Source organism: Bufo gargarizans, chromosome 5 (genome assembly GCF_014858855.1).
Source record: "Bufo gargarizans isolate SCDJY-AF-19 chromosome 5, ASM1485885v1, whole genome shotgun sequence".
NCBI lineage: Eukaryota > Metazoa > Chordata > Amphibia > Anura > Bufonidae > Bufo > Bufo gargarizans.
In genome coordinates, this window is record NC_058084.1 from 271521143 (window position 1) to 271538512 (window position 17370).

General features: G+C 42.3%; 1 protein-coding gene across 1 annotated transcript in view; it reads left to right on the top strand.

Moving 5' to 3' along the window:
* Positions 1-17370, top strand: part of CTNNAL1 (catenin alpha like 1) — a 225483-nt gene that overhangs the window by 105041 nt on the left and 103072 nt on the right. Inside the window, exon 2 of the mRNA XM_044294669.1 lies at positions 1603-1792. Coding sequence (XP_044150604.1) covers positions 1603-1792 — 190 coding nt within the window. The remainder of the gene's footprint in view (positions 1-1602; positions 1793-17370) is intronic.

Consider the following 17370-nt stretch of genomic DNA (forward strand, 5'->3'; position numbering starts at 1 on the left):
TGGATTTTCTCATAGTTGATTGAACTAAAAACTGACAACTTATATATATTGCAATACTGCTTGATAAACTTATTTAGCTATCCTCTATAGATAACGAAATTGTGTTCATCTTGATCATTAGTTCTGCCCATACACATTACATAAGGTATCTAGTAACAACACTTTCTATTTAATCTGGTTTGAATTCCAGTGTTTTAATGCTATGAACACTTCTGAATTGTGAATTTGCGTTGTCCGTGTTTTTTTTTAAGTAACAAAGTGTGGTGGTATAGAAAGTAAAATAATTTGTAGATATCAGAGAAAATAATCCCCCCCTCCCCTGACATTCTTGTGGCTGGCCATAAAATCATTGGTGCCTTATTCTCAAAACTAGAACACAAAGGCAGTCTAAACAAAAGGGTAGCAGAACAACTTCACTTGCCTTTGAGATGTCCTCAGAACCCTAGTCCTGGTAGAGCCATTTGAAAGGTCAGGTAGAGGATACCATAACCTGCAGTAGGGGGTCATGTATCAAAAATCATACCAGAAATGCTGGACTTAATTTTTAACTTGGTTGAGTGCTGCTGAGGATTGGAATTAGGCCACCCACCGGCATCACCTGTGTGAACATAACCTCATTCAGGGCTCTGCAAGAGGGGGTAATTAAAGAAAGCACCCTGTAATGTTCCTATCTGCTCCATGTTTGATGGGCTGAACATTGAGACTGGGTTGCTATGATGCTCACAGGAAAATTTATCTTAGTGGACAGATTCTGAGCCAAGCACTGACCTGGCCTCAGTTCTGACATCACAGGCAGTGGCTAGTGGGGGCAGCTGTAGCCTTTCTTAAGGTGTATGTGGTGCTGTAGCAAGTTGTAATTTCTTTGGAGGGCAGCTTGTTTGGTGAACTGGCTGACTTTGCTGCTAACCCGCAGGCAAACAGACGTCTACAGTCTCGTTAGTTCTTTTCTTTATCCCATTCATTTTTTTTCTTCAAACTGTTATTTTTGCATTGTTTTTGTATGTCCTTGTATTTTTACCTGGTGAGAACTGTGTTTTTTTTGTACACACTGTCCTAGTATATTAGCCAGTAACTTTTGTGTTGTCTTTTTGTTTTTGTACATGAACCCTGTGATATGTAATGCGCTGCAGAATATGGTGGGGCTATATAGCTCTGGTAGACATTCCTGCAGTCAGCATGCCAATTGTATGCTCCCTCAAACGTTGCAACATCTGTGGCATTGTGATGTGTGATCAAACTGCACATTTCAGAGTGGTCTTTTATTGCAGGCAGTCTAAGGCACACCTGTGCAATATTCATGCTGCCTAATCAGCACCTTGATATGCCACACCTGTGAGGTGGGATGGATTATCTTGGCAAAGGAGAAGTGCTCACTAACAGATTTAGACAGATTTGTGAACAATATTTGAGAGTAGTGGGTCTTTTGTGTATGCAGAAAATGTTTTAGATCTTTGAGTTCAGCTCATGCAAGATGGGAGCAAAACCAAAAGTGTTGCGTTTACATTTTTGTTCAGTGTAAATGAAAATTATTATGATGGGGATAAACTGTAGTGAAAATTACACTTTATCTGTTGTTAATCATATAATGTTGTCTCTTCTTAGATTACAACGCTCATTAACCACAAAGAAAAACCAAAGAAATCTGAGAAGACTCTGCAGGCCATCCAACGAGTGGGCCAGGCTGTGAACCAAGCAGTTGGGAGGTTTGTGACTGTAGGCGAAACCATAGCGAACGAGAACCGAGAACTAAAAGAAGAAATGTGTATAGCCTGCATTGAGGCAAAGCGAGCTGGTAAGTAGCCCTTATACCTATGTTTTCCACATATCATTGGAGACTTTCTAACATATTTGCTAAAAATTTAAGGCCTGCTGAACTATGATATATTTATGCTATGTGTCCTACCCTATATGTTTTTCTACTTTGGAACGGTGAGTCATTAAGGAGGCAGCCTGACAAAGGCAGTCATAACTGCCCAAATGTTTATGTATATATATGTGTGTGTGTGTGTGTGTGTGTGTGTGTGTATGTATGTATGTATGTATGTATGTATGTGTGTATATATATATATATATATATATATATATATATACAGTACAGACCAAAAGTTTGGACACACCTTCTCATTCAAAGAGTTTTCTTTATTTCCATGACTATGAAAATTGTAGATTCACAGTGAAGGCATCAAAACTACGAATTAACACATGTGGAATTATATACATAACGAAAAAGTGTGAAACAACTGAAAATGTCATATTCTAGGTTCTTCAAAGTAGCCACTGTTTGCTTTGATTACTGCTTTGCACACTCTTGGCATTCTCTTGATGAGCTTAGTAGTCACTTGAAATGGTCTTCCAACAATCTTGAAGGAGTTCCCAGAGATGCTTAGCACTTGTTGGCCCTTTTGCCTTCACTCTGCGGTCCAGCTCACCCCAAACCATATCGATTGGGTTCAGCACCCCATCACTCTCCTTCATGGTCAAATAGCCTGGAGGTGTGTTTGGGGTCATTGTCCTGTTGAAAAATCAATGATGGTCCAACTAAACGCAAACCGGATGGAATAGCATGCCGCTGCAAGATGCTGTGGTAGCCATCCTGGTTCAGTATGCCTTCAATTTTTTATAAATCCCCAACAGTGTCACCAGCAAAGCACCCCCACACCATCACACCTCCTCCACCAGGCTTCACGGTGGGAACCAGTGGTTGGAACCAAAGATCTCAAATTTAGACTCATCAGACCAAAGCACAGATTTCCACTGGTCTAATATCCATTCCTTGTGTTCTTTAGCCCAAACAAGTCTCTTCTGCTTGTTGCCTGTCCTTAGCAGTGGTTTCCTAACAGATATTCTACCATGAAGGCCTGATTCACACAGTCTCCTCTTAACAGTTGTTCTAGAGATGTGTCTGCTGCTAGAACTCTGTGTGGCATTGACCTGGTCTCTAATCTGAGCTGCTGTTAACCTGCGATTTCTGAGGCTGGTGACTCGGCTGAACTTATCCTCCGCAGCAGAGGTGACTCTTGGTCTTCCTTTCCTGGGGTGGTCCGCATGTGAGCCAGTTTCTTTGTAGCGCTTGATGGGTTTTTGTGACTGCACTTGGGGACACTTTCAAAGTTTTCCCAATTTTTCGGACTGCCTGACCTTCAATTCTTAAAGTAATGATGGCCACCCGTTTTTTTTTTTACTTAGCTGCTTTTTTCTTGCCATAATACAAATTCTAACCGTCTATTCAGTAGGACTATCAGCTGTGTATCCACCTGACTGCTCCACAACGCAACTGATGGTCCCAACCCCATTTAAACCTGACAGGGCACTCCTGTGAAGTGAAAACCATTTCAGGTGACTACCTCTTGAAGCTCATCAAGAGAATGCCAAGAGTGTGCAAATTAGGGCTGCAGCTAACGATTATTTGAATAATCGATTAGTTGCCGATTAATTTCTACGATTAATCGATTAATCGGGAAAAACGACAAAATTACAAAACAGAGGTTTATATGATCTTACTTGAAAAATTATGTTCAAAGGCCATATTAAAACAAATTGTGGACGACACTTATGGGGGATCTGTGGACGACACTTATGGGGGATCTGTGGACGACACTTATGGGGGATCTGTGGACGACACTTATGGGGGGATCTGTGGACGACACTTATGGGGGGATCTGTGGACGACACTTATGGGGGGATCTGTGGACGACACTTATGGGGGGATCTGTGGACGACACTTATGGGGGGATCTGTGGACGACACTTATGGGGGGATCTGTGGACGACACTTATGGGGGATCTGTGGACGACACTTATGGGGGATCTGTGGACGGCGTTTATGGGGGATCTGTGGACGGCGTTTATGGGGGATCTGTGGACGGCGTTTATGGGGGATCTGTGGACGGCGTTTATGGGGGATCTGTGGACGGCGTTTATGGGGGATCTGTGGACGGCGTTTATGGGGGATCTGTGGACGACACTATTATGGGGGATCTGTGGACGACACTATTATGGGGGATCTGTGGACGGCGTAGTTATGGAGAGGGGGATATGTGCACTGTTATGGGCATAACAGTGCACAGATACAGATCCCTTTCCTCATAACAGTGCACAGACCCCCCTCCCCATAGCAGTGCCATACACAGACCCCCCCTCCTCCCCATAGCAGTGCTATAGACAGATCCTCCCCCCTCCCCATAGCAGTGCTATACACAGACCCCCCTTCCCCCTAACAGCCCCGGCGCTTGCATCTTTATTTTACCTTTTTACAATGACGCTCCCGCTCCTGTAACAGCCAGGCAGAGCGGACGGCGGCGTAACGTCACTCAATCACGTGACGCGCCTGCTCCGCCCACTTCATGAATGAAGGAGGCGGAGCAGGCGCGTCACGTGATTGAGTGACGTTACGCCGCCGTCCGCTCTGCCTGGCTGTTACAGGAGCGGGAGCGTCATTGTAAAAAGGTAAAATAAAGATGCAGCGCCCGCCCGCATAGCAACGAATCGGCGATTATTCGATAACTGGATTCGTCGACAACGAATCCAGTTATCGAATATAATCGATTACATCGATTAATCGTTGCAGCCCTAGTGCAAATAGAGCAGTAATCAAAGCAAAAGGTGGCTACTTTGACGAACCTAGAATATGACATATTTTCAGTTGTTTCACACTTTTTTGTTATGTATATAATTCCACATGTGTTAATTTGTAGTTTTGATGCATTCAGTGTGAATCTACAATTTTCATAGTCGTGAAAATAAAGAAAACTCTTTGAATGAGAAGGTGTGTCCAAACTTTTGGTCTGTACTGTATAAATATATATACATATACACACACACACATGCTTTCTAAGACTAGGTACTGAATCATAGATTTATTTAAAAAATTCGAAACCATTTCTGTTCTTGCCTGAGCTGCTGCTCTTCTCTGGATATGGCTTATTTATTTCTGTGGGAGATGGATATGGCTTATTGATTTCTGTGAGAGAGTTTTATGAGCAAGATATTTGGCTGGTGCAGAGGTCATTGTGCTGGGAGGGGGAGGTTAGTTGTAACAATAACCTATTGTGATTGGTGGATCCTGCATTATCTGCCTCCAGCTTTATAATAGAAGTGTTACTTTTAGGGATGAGCGATGCATAACGGAAACCAGACTGAACCGTTATGCTGCCCATAGAAAACTATTATAACGGCATGCAAAACGGAATGCCTCTTAACGGCTTCCGTTTCGCATTCCATCATAAAATTCCATTCTATTCCGTGGTAACAAAATCCATAATGGAATTTCTCCATCGGCCGAACCTGAAAATATCAGGTTCGCTCATCCCTAGTTACTTTTCATAGTAGTATTACATGTGATGATGATAAAATGACTACTGAAAAGGAAGTGCTAGGCTGTTGTGATTTTTATTTTTATCTTTTTAATACAGATTGTGATATGGACAACTTAAAAAAAAAAGTAATAAAATGTGAATAATATCAAAACCTGATTTAAAATAATATATATTTTTCTAACATTTCCTTTAATTAAGAGTAGCAATATTACATAAAGGTATACATAAATTGAATGGAACAGGTAACCAAGGCAGCTCCAAACCTCCCAACATACAGTAGGATGTCAAACATTACAATGTATCGGTATTAATAAAGATGTCTCTCCAAAATATTAAAGAATGTTTCAGAAAGTGTTTTCATTTTTATGGTAACACTTTTTTTTTTTTCCCTTTTAATTTAGCAGTTTTTTTTATTTTATTTCACACTTTACTATCTATCTTTTTTAAAACTGACTAAAACTTTTTACAGTTTTCACACAGCTCATCAAGCCTCAAAGCTGGCCTCAGAGATCACTTTTCAGTAGTCCTCTCATTAACATCTCAGTTATAAAGCTGGAGGCGGATAATATAGGAACCCAACATGGGCAGACCGTATGTGATGATCACAGTTCACCTATTTATCTTTCCTCCACAATGTATAGGTCACAGAGCATGACCACAAGACCCATAGAAGTCAATATGAAATTTTCGGATTTAAAGGGGTTGTCCAAGGTATTATTACTGATGACCTATCGTCAGGCTAGGTTATCAATATCAGATCGGCTGGGGTCTGACACCCCTGCCGCTCAGCTGGTTGAAGAGAAGGCTCTCTCTGTGTCAAAGCAGCCTTCTCTTCATGTTTACTTGCTCGCTGTCGCAACAGCAGCGGTCAGCAGGTGTAAATGCAAGAAGCCGTCCCATTAATTTCAATGGGACGTCTCCTTCCTATTCAATTGTATAGGAACGACCCGTCAAGTGAATGAGACGGCTTCTTGTAATTACACTGCTCACCGCTGTTGTTGCGATAGTGAGCAGGTAAACAATGAAGAGACGGGTGCGCAGGCACGGCACACAGCCTTCTCTTCAACCAGCTGACAACAACCGGCACCCCCGCACATCTGATATTGATGACCTATCCTGAGGGATAGTAAAGCAAAATGGATTTCCGCACTCTGTTCGACAGTTGGTGCCAGCAAAAGACTTGGGAGTCACTTATATAGAGAAGATATTTGTGGCACTCAATTTAGGTCATGCAAATTAAAGTATAAGTTTATTGTGCAAGAAAGCATCCATAGATTCCATGGAATGCAGATTCCACACAGAAAACTGACACATAGCTGATAAATACCGCTGATAAAGGTCCAATAGGACCGAAATGTCCGGTTTATGGAATACAGTGTGGTTACAGCTGAGCTATTATTGTACATATCTGAATCTGTGGATGCTTTCTTGTACAATAAACTTATACTTTAATTTGAATACCCTAAACTGAGTGCCGTGAATATCTTCTCTAGCCAATAATAATAACTTGGACAACCCCTTTAAGGATTTATTTGTGCCTGTGACTGCGGGAAAGCCCATCTCTAACTGCTGCTTACTGCACAGGCTTTTGGGTAAAAAGACTGCACTCACAATTATGTAAAGACAATAGAAAGTATACAATAATGTAAAGAGAAAAAAGAATGGTACAGCTTCAGGTTTGAATTGGTAACAAAATAAAGCAACACATTCCTTTCAGAAGATGATAAACTGGGGAGATCTTAATGAAACCGTGTTAACAAAGTTTTCTTCCTCATAGCAACCAATTACAACGCAGCTTTAATTTCTTATAGTGCTCTTGAAAAATGACCGCTGCACTGTGATTGGTTACTGTGGACATCAACGATGTATGTAACTATGTATACAGTGTCTGTATATCTGAATGCTTAATGTAAATTGTCTGTAAAGTAGTAGTTGCTGAAGATGACTGGTCGTCTTCTTTTTATACTGTTATCTTTGCACATTGAGAAATGCCCTTGTAATGGTTTATTCGTCATTTGTCAAAGTAGAGAATTTGTTTTGTATCACTTTATTGGAGAGTCTTCCCTTCATTACCTGTGTAAATAGATTCACGGCCATGGCAAACAGTTGTGTCTGCGCCAATATTTATTCCTTATACATCATTCATTACTAACACAACTGCTAAGATGTGGCTTTGCTGATAATTCCAAGACAAACAGCTTCTGTATTCTGCATAAATTACATTCAGCTTTTCTTGCTTATAAAAAATCAATGGTGGGATGGAAGGGCTGGCCTTTTATCTGTGACCTGAGAACTATGAAAATTCAGAGCTGCGCGGCAGTCAAGTTATCTTGCCAAAGTTAAAATCCGATTGTTCCATGAAGTTACTGAAGTTGATGACACAACCACATTTACAATAGCACTTAGGCTCACATTTTACAAGCCAGTGTTAGTAATCAGATTCCCCTTTTTGAGATGTGCCAAATTTATTAAAGGGAATGACCCATTGTATAAAACAGGTTTTTTAGGTCAAACATATTTTAGAAAGTTTTTGGTTAGCTATATATTATATATATCTATATATTTTTTTATATATATATATATATATATATATATATATATCATCTATATCTCTATTTATCAATTTTTTTCAACTGGCCACTAAGCGTAATGATAGGCACCAATTGTTGGTCGGAACAGATAACTTTTCAGCAGTCATCTTCTCATCACTAGCAGAATTACATTGGCAGATATCACCTAGATATAGATAGCTATGGATCCACTATTTACTATAAGTGATTGTCACTGCGTATCTACTCCATTAATGTACAATGACCTCTGCACAGGTCACAGAGCATGCCTTGAAATCTCTAATGTAGAAGTCAACGCGTCCCCTCCAGTCTATTGTGTCTATGGCCCATTATGGCTGCTGTAAAGCAAATCACTAAATGCTGTTAATAACTCATGCAAGATGGCTGCCCCTAAAATCATATACAGGAAACAGAAAATAAAATAAAATTTAGGTGACACATTATTTTGGTGCATCTCTGATTCTAAACTTCACTTGACTTTGAAATCTATGCCAAATGTCCATTTAAACATAACCATTAATATGTTGATTAACCACTTCACATCCACCCATAGGACATAAACGTCCTATGGGTGGATGTTTTTCTCTGAATGGACGTTCTGGAATGTCCATTCAGAGATGGCAGTTGCATGCTAATCGTGCAGCTGTCGAGCTTTGGGCCCGCTGTCAGTGACAGCAGGGCACCCCAGGGAGAAGGCAGAGACAGTCCCTGGGGTGTCCCTGCCTTCTAGATCGCTGTGCGCTTCCTGTCCCGGCCCAGTGGTCATGTGACCGCCGGGGCGGGAGAGTGCAGGATCTATCGGGTCTTCATTGACCTCGATCAGACCTGCACTGAGGCTGTACAGCGCTGTATTATGCTGTACAGCCTCTCTGGGGAGTGTATTTCCCCCGTAACTGGGGCTACTATGTCAGCCTCAGTTACAGGAGAAATCAATAGTGGAAAAAAAAAAAAGTATGACCTTATGGGGGACGCAAAATGTAAAAAAATAAAAAATAAATTAAGTGCTTAAAATAATGAATAAAAAATTTCACATGTAAAAAAAATAAATTCCCCAATTAAGGCTACTTTCACACTGGCGTTTCTGGGTCCGCTTGCTTGCTCTCACAAGTGTCCCAAAACGGATCAGTTTAGCCCCAATGCATTCTGAATGGATAAGGATCCGTTCAGAATGCATCAGTTTGCCTCCGTTCATCCTCCATTCCTTGCAGCGTTTTGATGTCCGCCTGATGATGCAGAGCCAAACGGATCAGTCCTGATTTACGATGTAAGTCAATTGGGACGGATCAGTTTTCACTGACACAATATGGTGCAATTGAAAACGGATCTGCCTCCCATTGACTTTCAGTGCAAGTCAAAACGGATCCGTTTTCATTAGTATGAACAAAAAAAATAAAGATTTTTTTGTTTCAAAAATGCTATTATTGTGTAAAACTTAAATACATAAAAAATATACATATTAGGTATTGCTATGTCCGTAATGATCTTTTCTGTTAGCGAAAATACAGCCCTCAATTTACCCTGGATATATACTGCCTAAAGGCAGAATGGCTGTCCTGATAGGAATGACCTAGCTTGTATGGCCCACTGCGGTTCCTGCTGTAGAAACCGCCGCCACACCACTAGAGAGTGAATTGCAGTAATGAAGTTAAGAGATATATACAGAATAAAAAAATTGGGGATATACCTACCCGATATCCCATCGTGTCTCACTAAACTGAGTACTTTAGTTGAACAACTGAAAAAGGAAATGCATAATGAATGGCTCGAGATGCAGGGATATAACAAAGTACAAAATATCAAAACGGCATACACAAATGTATATGATAATACCAAAGTGGATACCACAAATAGAAAAACATCCACCCAAGATTTTGTGTGCCCATTTTTTCTGTCTTTTTTTATTTGGTATGTGGTGACATTTAAAGGGGTTTTCCAATTTGTAGCAACATTATTTAAAATAATCATATGTGAAGGAAGCTGTCACTTTGTAATGTATTTCTTTTACCTTTATTGCTTCTATCTTCCATTCTAGGTTGTAATCACATGCCCAAGTCCATGCAGCTCTTTATTTCCGTTGATGTTATGTCCATGGGCATATGTCAAAGCAGGAACAGAGGCAGTGATAGGGGAGTGTCTATATAACGAGTGGGAGGAGCTATACACCAGCTGGGGGTGTTAGGGGTGGTGTTAGAGCTGTGGAGAGCTGTGGCAGAGAAAGGAAAAGTGCAAAATAAAATAAATAAAAAAAGCATGGTCAGCAGATGAAAGTGGAGAAAAGGATCAAATTGTTGTAATTTCGACAAGTTTGATCCATCAGAGAGCTCATCAGAGTGATCCATCAGAGAGCTCATCAGAGTGATCCATCAGAGAGCTCATCAGAGTGATCCATCAGAGAGCTCATCAGAGTGATCCATCAGAGAGCTCATCAGAGTGATCCATCAGAGAGCTCATCAGAGTGATCCATCAGAGAGCTCATCAGAGTGATCCATCAGAGAGCTCATCAGAGTGATCCATCAGAGAGCTCATCAGAGTGAGCCATCAGAGAGCTCATCAGAGTGAGCCATCAGAGAGCTCATCAGAGTGAGCCATCAGAGAGCTCATCAGAGTGAGCCATCAGAGAGCTCATCAGAGTGAGCCATCAGAGAGCTCATCAGAGTGAGCCATCAGAGAGCTCATCAGAGTGAGCCATCAGAGAGCTCATCAGAGTGAGCCATCAGAGAGCTCATCAGAGTGATCCATCAGAGAGCTCATCAGAGTGATCCATCAGAGAGCTCATCAGAGTGATCCATCAGAGAGCTCATCAGAGTGATCCATCAGAGAGCTCATCAGAGTGATCCATCAGAGAGCTCATCAGAGTGATCCATCAGAGAGCTCATCAGAGTGATCCATCAGAGAGCTCATCAGAGTGATCCATCAGAGAGCTCATCAGAGTGATCCATCAGAGAGCTCATCAGAGTGATCCATCAGAGAGCTCATCAGAGTGATCCATCAGAGAGCTCATCAGAGTGATCCATCAGAGAGCTCATCAGAGTGATCCATCAGAGAGCTCATCAGAGTGATCCATCAGAGAGCTCATCAGAGTGATCCATCAGAGAGCTCATCAGAGTGATCCATCAGAGAGCTCATCAGAGTGATCCATCAGAGAGCTCATCAGAGTGATCCATCAGAGAGCTCATCAGAGTGATCCATCAGAGAGCTCATCAGAGTGATCCATCAGAGAGCTCATCAGAGTGATCCATCAGAGAGCTCATCAGAGTGATCCATCAGAGAGCTCATCAGAGTGATCCATCAGAGAGCTCATCAGAGTGAGCCATCAGAGAGCTCATCAGAGTGAGCCATCAGAGTGATCCATCAGAGTGAGCCATCAGAGAGCTCATCAGAGTGAGCCATCAGAGTGATCCATCAGAGAGCTCATCAGAGTGACTTCACACTCAGCAGGACTGAGTAGCCTGCAAAGTATGAGAATACAAGCAGCTTGGAGAAGACAAACACAACTATTTTGTTTTTTAAAAACCAGTTGCAAATGTTTGTTTTTTTAAATCTCATACAGCCAATGAAATTAAAAATACTGCAAAGGTTTCCATAGGCTTTGAAGGGAATCTCCGTGAGTTATTTTTATTTCTTCCAAAAGAAAACTCATAAATGGAAAAGAAGAAACTTTCTATTCTCAGGCCTGGATGACCATTTGTGCAGGAACATCTGTGCCCTTTTTTATTTTTGTTAAAGGGGTTGTCTCACTTCAGTAAGTGGCATTTATAATGTAGAGCAGGGGTCCTCAAACTTTTTAAACAGGGGGCCAGTTCACTGTCCCTCAGACCGTTGGAGGGCCGGACTATAGTTTAAAGGGGTATTCCCATCTTGGACAATGGGGGCATATCCTAGCGATATGCCCCCATTGTTCAAGTTGGGAAAACCCCTTTAACTATGAACAAATTCCTATGCACACTGCACATATCTTATTTTAAAGTGAAAAAAACACATTTCCCTACCCCTGAACGTCTATTTCTCCTTTCTTCTTCTTCTCCTTTCTTCTTCTCCGGACTTCCTGTGATGCAGCTGCACATGAGGTTCACAGGCCTGGAAGGAGGTGCGCCTGCGTGGCAAGATGAATAGAACCAGTGGCGGATCCAGAGCTCCCCAATACTATAACGCAGAAACAGATAATACTACTGATAATATTAGTGCCACACAGAGGCCCCCCCCCATATAAAATACCCCTTCTTTGTGGTCTCAGTAAATGTCGCCATAGTGCCCCCCAATAATGTGCCAGTAAGAGGTGCCCCCAATCATGTGCTAGTGAAAAGTGCCTCTCCCCCCACTCATGTACCAGTAATAAGTGCCACTCTCCTCTCCCCCCACTCATGTGCCAGTCTCCTCTATGCTGCCATCCCCTCATGTTCCAGTAAGAAGTGCCAATTCTCCCCCCCCACCCATCATGTGCCAGTCTCATCTCTGCTGCCACCCCCACCCCCCCATGTGCCAGTAATAAGTGCCAATTCTCCCCTCCCCCCATCATGTGCCAGTCTTTTCTCTGCTGTCACCCCCATGTGCCAGTAATAAGTGCCATTCCCCCCCCATCATGTGCCAGTCCCCTCTGCTGCCACCCCCCATGTGCCAGTAATAAGTGTCAATTCTCCCCCCATCATGTTCCAGTCTCCTCTCTGCTGCCACCCCCCATGTGCCAGTAATACGTGCTAATTCTCCCCCCCATCATGTGCCAGTCTCCTCTTTTTGCTTCTCTGCTGCTAATCCCCCCCCCCCCCATGTGCCAGTAATAAGTGTGGCAGAAAAATTAGCTGATTTTAATAAAATAAAATAAACACTCATACTTACCTCCTGCGATGCAGGCCTCTTCTGGCCTGCGTCCCGCTCTGGACTGCTCAGGTGGCGCGATGACATCATCAGGCCGCCTAAACTGGCCTCTGATAGGCTGCGGGCCTTGTGTCTCAGGAAGGGAGACGCCTGAGGACCCCTGATGTAGGGAAAGCTAATGCAAGGTACTTACTAATATATTTTTATTATCCATATTGCTTCCTTTGATGGCTGGATTCATTTTTCTATCACATTATACACAGCTCGTTTCCATGGTTACAGACCACCCTGCAATCAGTGGTGGTCGTGCTTGCACAGTATAGGTAAAAGCGTCAGCCTCTCTGGTGGCCGGGATCATGGGAGCTCACATAGGTTAGTGCTTTTTCCTATATTGTCCAAGCACGACCACCACTGATGGATTGCAGGGTTGTCTGTAACCATGGAAACGAGCAGTGTATAGTGATAGAAAAATGAATCCAGCCAGCAAAGGAATTAATATGGACAATCACAATACATTAGTAAGTTGCTTGTATTAACTTTCTCTACATGATAAATGTAACTTGCTGACGTGAGACAACCCCTTTAAGGGTGAAAATGGAGACTACTAATGCAACAATGTACCAAACTATAGCCACACATTGGCTGTACTGTGCTATGCTAAAATACCCTTATAATGCTGCTATATAGTGCCAATATACTAGGGGCAGGGACAACTTAATAGAGACATGTAATGCTTAGCATAGTTCCTGAGTAAGATAACCATTCAATTAGACCATAGTGGGGTCAGGAAGGCAGAGGACCCAAGTAGAAGAAACTCCAGGGCAAATACTATTTTGTTGTAGTTAAAATCCATTTGGCTGCAGTCCTGCGGATGTGTCATTGACATAATCTTGTTACTGCATTATCCATGGGATCTAGTGCTAAATTCACATCTGTACATGCCCTAAAGGTGGATTTAGATGGGCAGACGAGCAGTAGATTGTTGAGAAGGAAGCATTCGCTCCCGGCATTCGGCTGCTCGTTAAGTGGAGTTGAAGCGATCACCTCCACAGTATGAGGACGAGCAGTCGCTATTGTGATCGCTCGCCCTCATACAGCTATATTGTTTCTGGGCAGCAGATTACCGTTTAGACGGCCCAATCTACTGCCCAGAAAGAATCCTTTAGATGCCTGCACGAACTGCAGTTTCATCCGATGAACGGAGTCCACGTTTAATACCTAAAGGTGGATTAATTGGTGCAATAATCGGGCACCTGACGAACGAGCAAAAACGCTCATTCATTGGCTGAAACTGTCATTCATGCAGGCACCTAAATTATCGTTTTTGGGCAGCAGAACCTGCTGTCTAAATGCAGTCGCAATAGCAATCCCTCGTCCTTCTACTGTGGAGGAGATCGCATCATGTAAATGCAGGGTTTCACCTCCACTTAACGAGCCGCTTCCTTCCGGACAATCTGCTGCTGCTCGGTGGGTATAAATGCACCTTAACAGGACCACATGCGCGGTTTTATAAGGAACTACATTTACAGGTGACCACAGGTTTAGGAGTATCCAGGGAAATGATTAGCATAGGCTATATTCTGTAGTGTTTTTTTAAATGAACTGCTGGATACTCGTTTCTAGTAAAGGAGATCCACTTTTTCCTGAACATGTACTCTAGTTGAGCAGGTTTTCTGGATTCTGGATAAATGTTCCCATGTGGCCCTTGAGCTCTTGCTGGGACTAAAGAAATGTGACAGCTGACAAGTTACCCCACTTTCCCATAGTGTAGAAAAGTCCAGGAATCGGACTGCCGCATTCCCTAAATAACTGAGAGGTCTGCTGATTTCTCTGGCTTGTGTTCACTTTCTCTCGTCAGTCAGGATTTCATGCAGTAACAATCCCTTTTCCTCTTCTGGCTATTTCAAAGCCTCCCCTGCCTTAGTGGCCTCAGGGTGGATTGTGTTTCTAGGCTTCATGCCAGGGCCGGTCATATTTTGTGGATTACATTGTTTTGACTCTTTTTCTTTGTGATAGGATGATGAGTAGGGATTTGTGACGCCATATTGATAGTGTTTTTGTGTTGTTGAGTCCTTGTCATCGCTACATGTTTCGCAAGCTACCCTTTACTAAGCACCGGTATCTCCGTGCCGCTCGGTACCACAGTCGGCAGCTGGCTCTACTACGCAGTCACTAGGATATGTTACTTAAAAACGTAAAACCGTCAAACAGTATCAGTGTATGAAACGGTTATTGGCTTCTGATAGATGGTGCAAATGGGAATACAGTCTATGTTGTATTACTTCTACATATAGTAAAAGATCTATGATGCTATAAGCTTGGATTATTAGACCTGCTATTGGGGCGATATTTGTGGATCTAATATAGATATCCATGTGAATGGAGCCTAATGCTGGAAACGTGTTTTTGGGTTCGGGTTCTTACAAAGACTGAATAGTTAGAAAATGTTCATGGTAGAGAGACTTTTGCTCTTTAATTATAAAAAATAAAATAAGCGATGCAGTAAGTTGTACATAGTGCTCATTTTCTGTCATAACAGCTCAGACAATGAAATCTGTTTTCGCTGCGAGTGCTCCGGGATTTTCTTCTTGCTGCTGTGTGTGAGGAAGTGTCTAATACACACAACTCTGCTGGAAGCTAACAGGATGAGACTTCCTAGAGAGAGCGCTTTTCACTGTACGCTGCACAGGTCTCCACAGTGCTATTACAGGAGCAATATAGGAATATACAATGAGACTATGACTGTCTGAGATATATAAATCAAAACCTCTACATTTACGATTTTATGTGGATAAAATATTGCCACTGAACTAGGTCAATTAGTTTGTATAGTTGGCATCTTGGCATACAAAATTGTAAAAGCGGTTGGGCTATGACCATCATAGACTTTTATTGTGTATCCACAGGATAAGATGATATGCAATAAATGTGTGATAGCTGGGGTCCCTCCCCTGACACGTGTAACTGTCTCACTACTACATTCAGACAGGAAGCAAATAAAATATGAGTTATGGAAACAGCCTATGGATATGCCAAAAATGTCCAATATAGGAATCACCTATTAAAATATAGATGCGTACAGGGTGTTACACTGGAGCTCATATTAATGACCCTGTTTATAAATTTTGCCTTTTTCTAGGATACCTACCTACAAACCACAGTCATACAAAAAAAAAATTCTGTTGGGTTCTGTACAAATAATAACAAAAGATGGTTATGGGAGGAATGACTCCATACACACATCACTCTACGTACCATTTTATGGTATGGTATGTTACCCAGGTGTGTTGACATGCTTTCTTTTGGCCATAAGCATGAAGCATTTGGGGGACATTAAGCATGGAGCATTTTGCGGACATTAAACCACCAGCGTGCGTTAAGCAGCTGTGGTTTGGAGTCCCGAAGCCTATAGCAAACCCATCCATTCTCACAACTAATAGTATATGAAAATCAAGCTTTAGGCCTCATGCACACGGATGTTTTTCAGTTCCGCATCGGAGCCCCCGTTTTGACCCATTCACTTCAATGGGGCCGCAAAAGATGCGGACAGCACTCCGTGTGCTGTCCGCATCCGTTGCTCTGTTCCATGGCCCCGCTAAAAAAATATAATCTGTCCTATTCTTGTCTGCGCTTTGCAGACAAGAATAGGCATTTATATTAAAGGCTGTTCGTGCCGCTCCGGAACCGCACAGACGCCATCCGTGTTTTGCAGATCCGCGATTTGCCGCAAAACACACCACAGTCGTGTGCATGAGGCCTTATTGGGAGGAGAGACCAAGACTCGAGCAGCTTCAAGCAAATCCACACCTTACTTCACTGCACATGTGCCCGATATGCAGTACCTTGCACAGTGTACCATTCTTGGCCTGCACCCAGTGACTCTGGAGAAGTGATTTTCATTTACTGTCCTTTGCAGAAATGGGTGGGTTTGCTATGGGCCTTTGCTACGGTTAGGTTTGCTAATCCGCAGCTGCATAACAGCATGCTGGTGGTTTAGTGGCCCCAAACCTGGCGATCGGTTGCCTGGTGGCCGTAGAGAGGTATTTGGCTGCAATGAAACGTGTTTAGACTCTCATGACTTGTGATCTTGCAGTAGTAATAACAGGTATATTGTCTGTGACTTGTAATTGATCTGGTAGGATTATTTTATATATATTTTTTATGCTTTTGATAAAGATGAAAGCAACAGAAACCCAACAGTAATCCTAGAGCTGGTTTGAGCATGTCTTTGGCCATCTTTAGGTATGCTGGTACGAGGATGGGGTCTGGTGGAATGAATAGGACTTTTGCATAGTCTTGGTTTCTAATGTTCCTTAGAAATTGATAATGAATAGATTTGCTCCATACAGAAGTGTTAGCACTCTAAAGTAACGTAAGAAAGCTGCTTTTATTTTACTTTCATAGGACTAAATTGTAGTAATCTCAAAACTGCTAGCCGTGATTGGATTTTGGGACGTTGGCAGAGAAGCATAGCATCCTGTGCTGTTAAAATTACAAAGTTTTCCAGCACTTACCCAGTATACAATACAGAGGGAGGACAGAAGCAGCGGTCAGTGGCAGTCACCATCATAAATGCTGTAAATATAGACTAAAACGTCATAAATATACCGTTATAACACACATCGTACTATGTGTAATCAAGTGTCATTGTGCATGCCTATGTACATTTATATG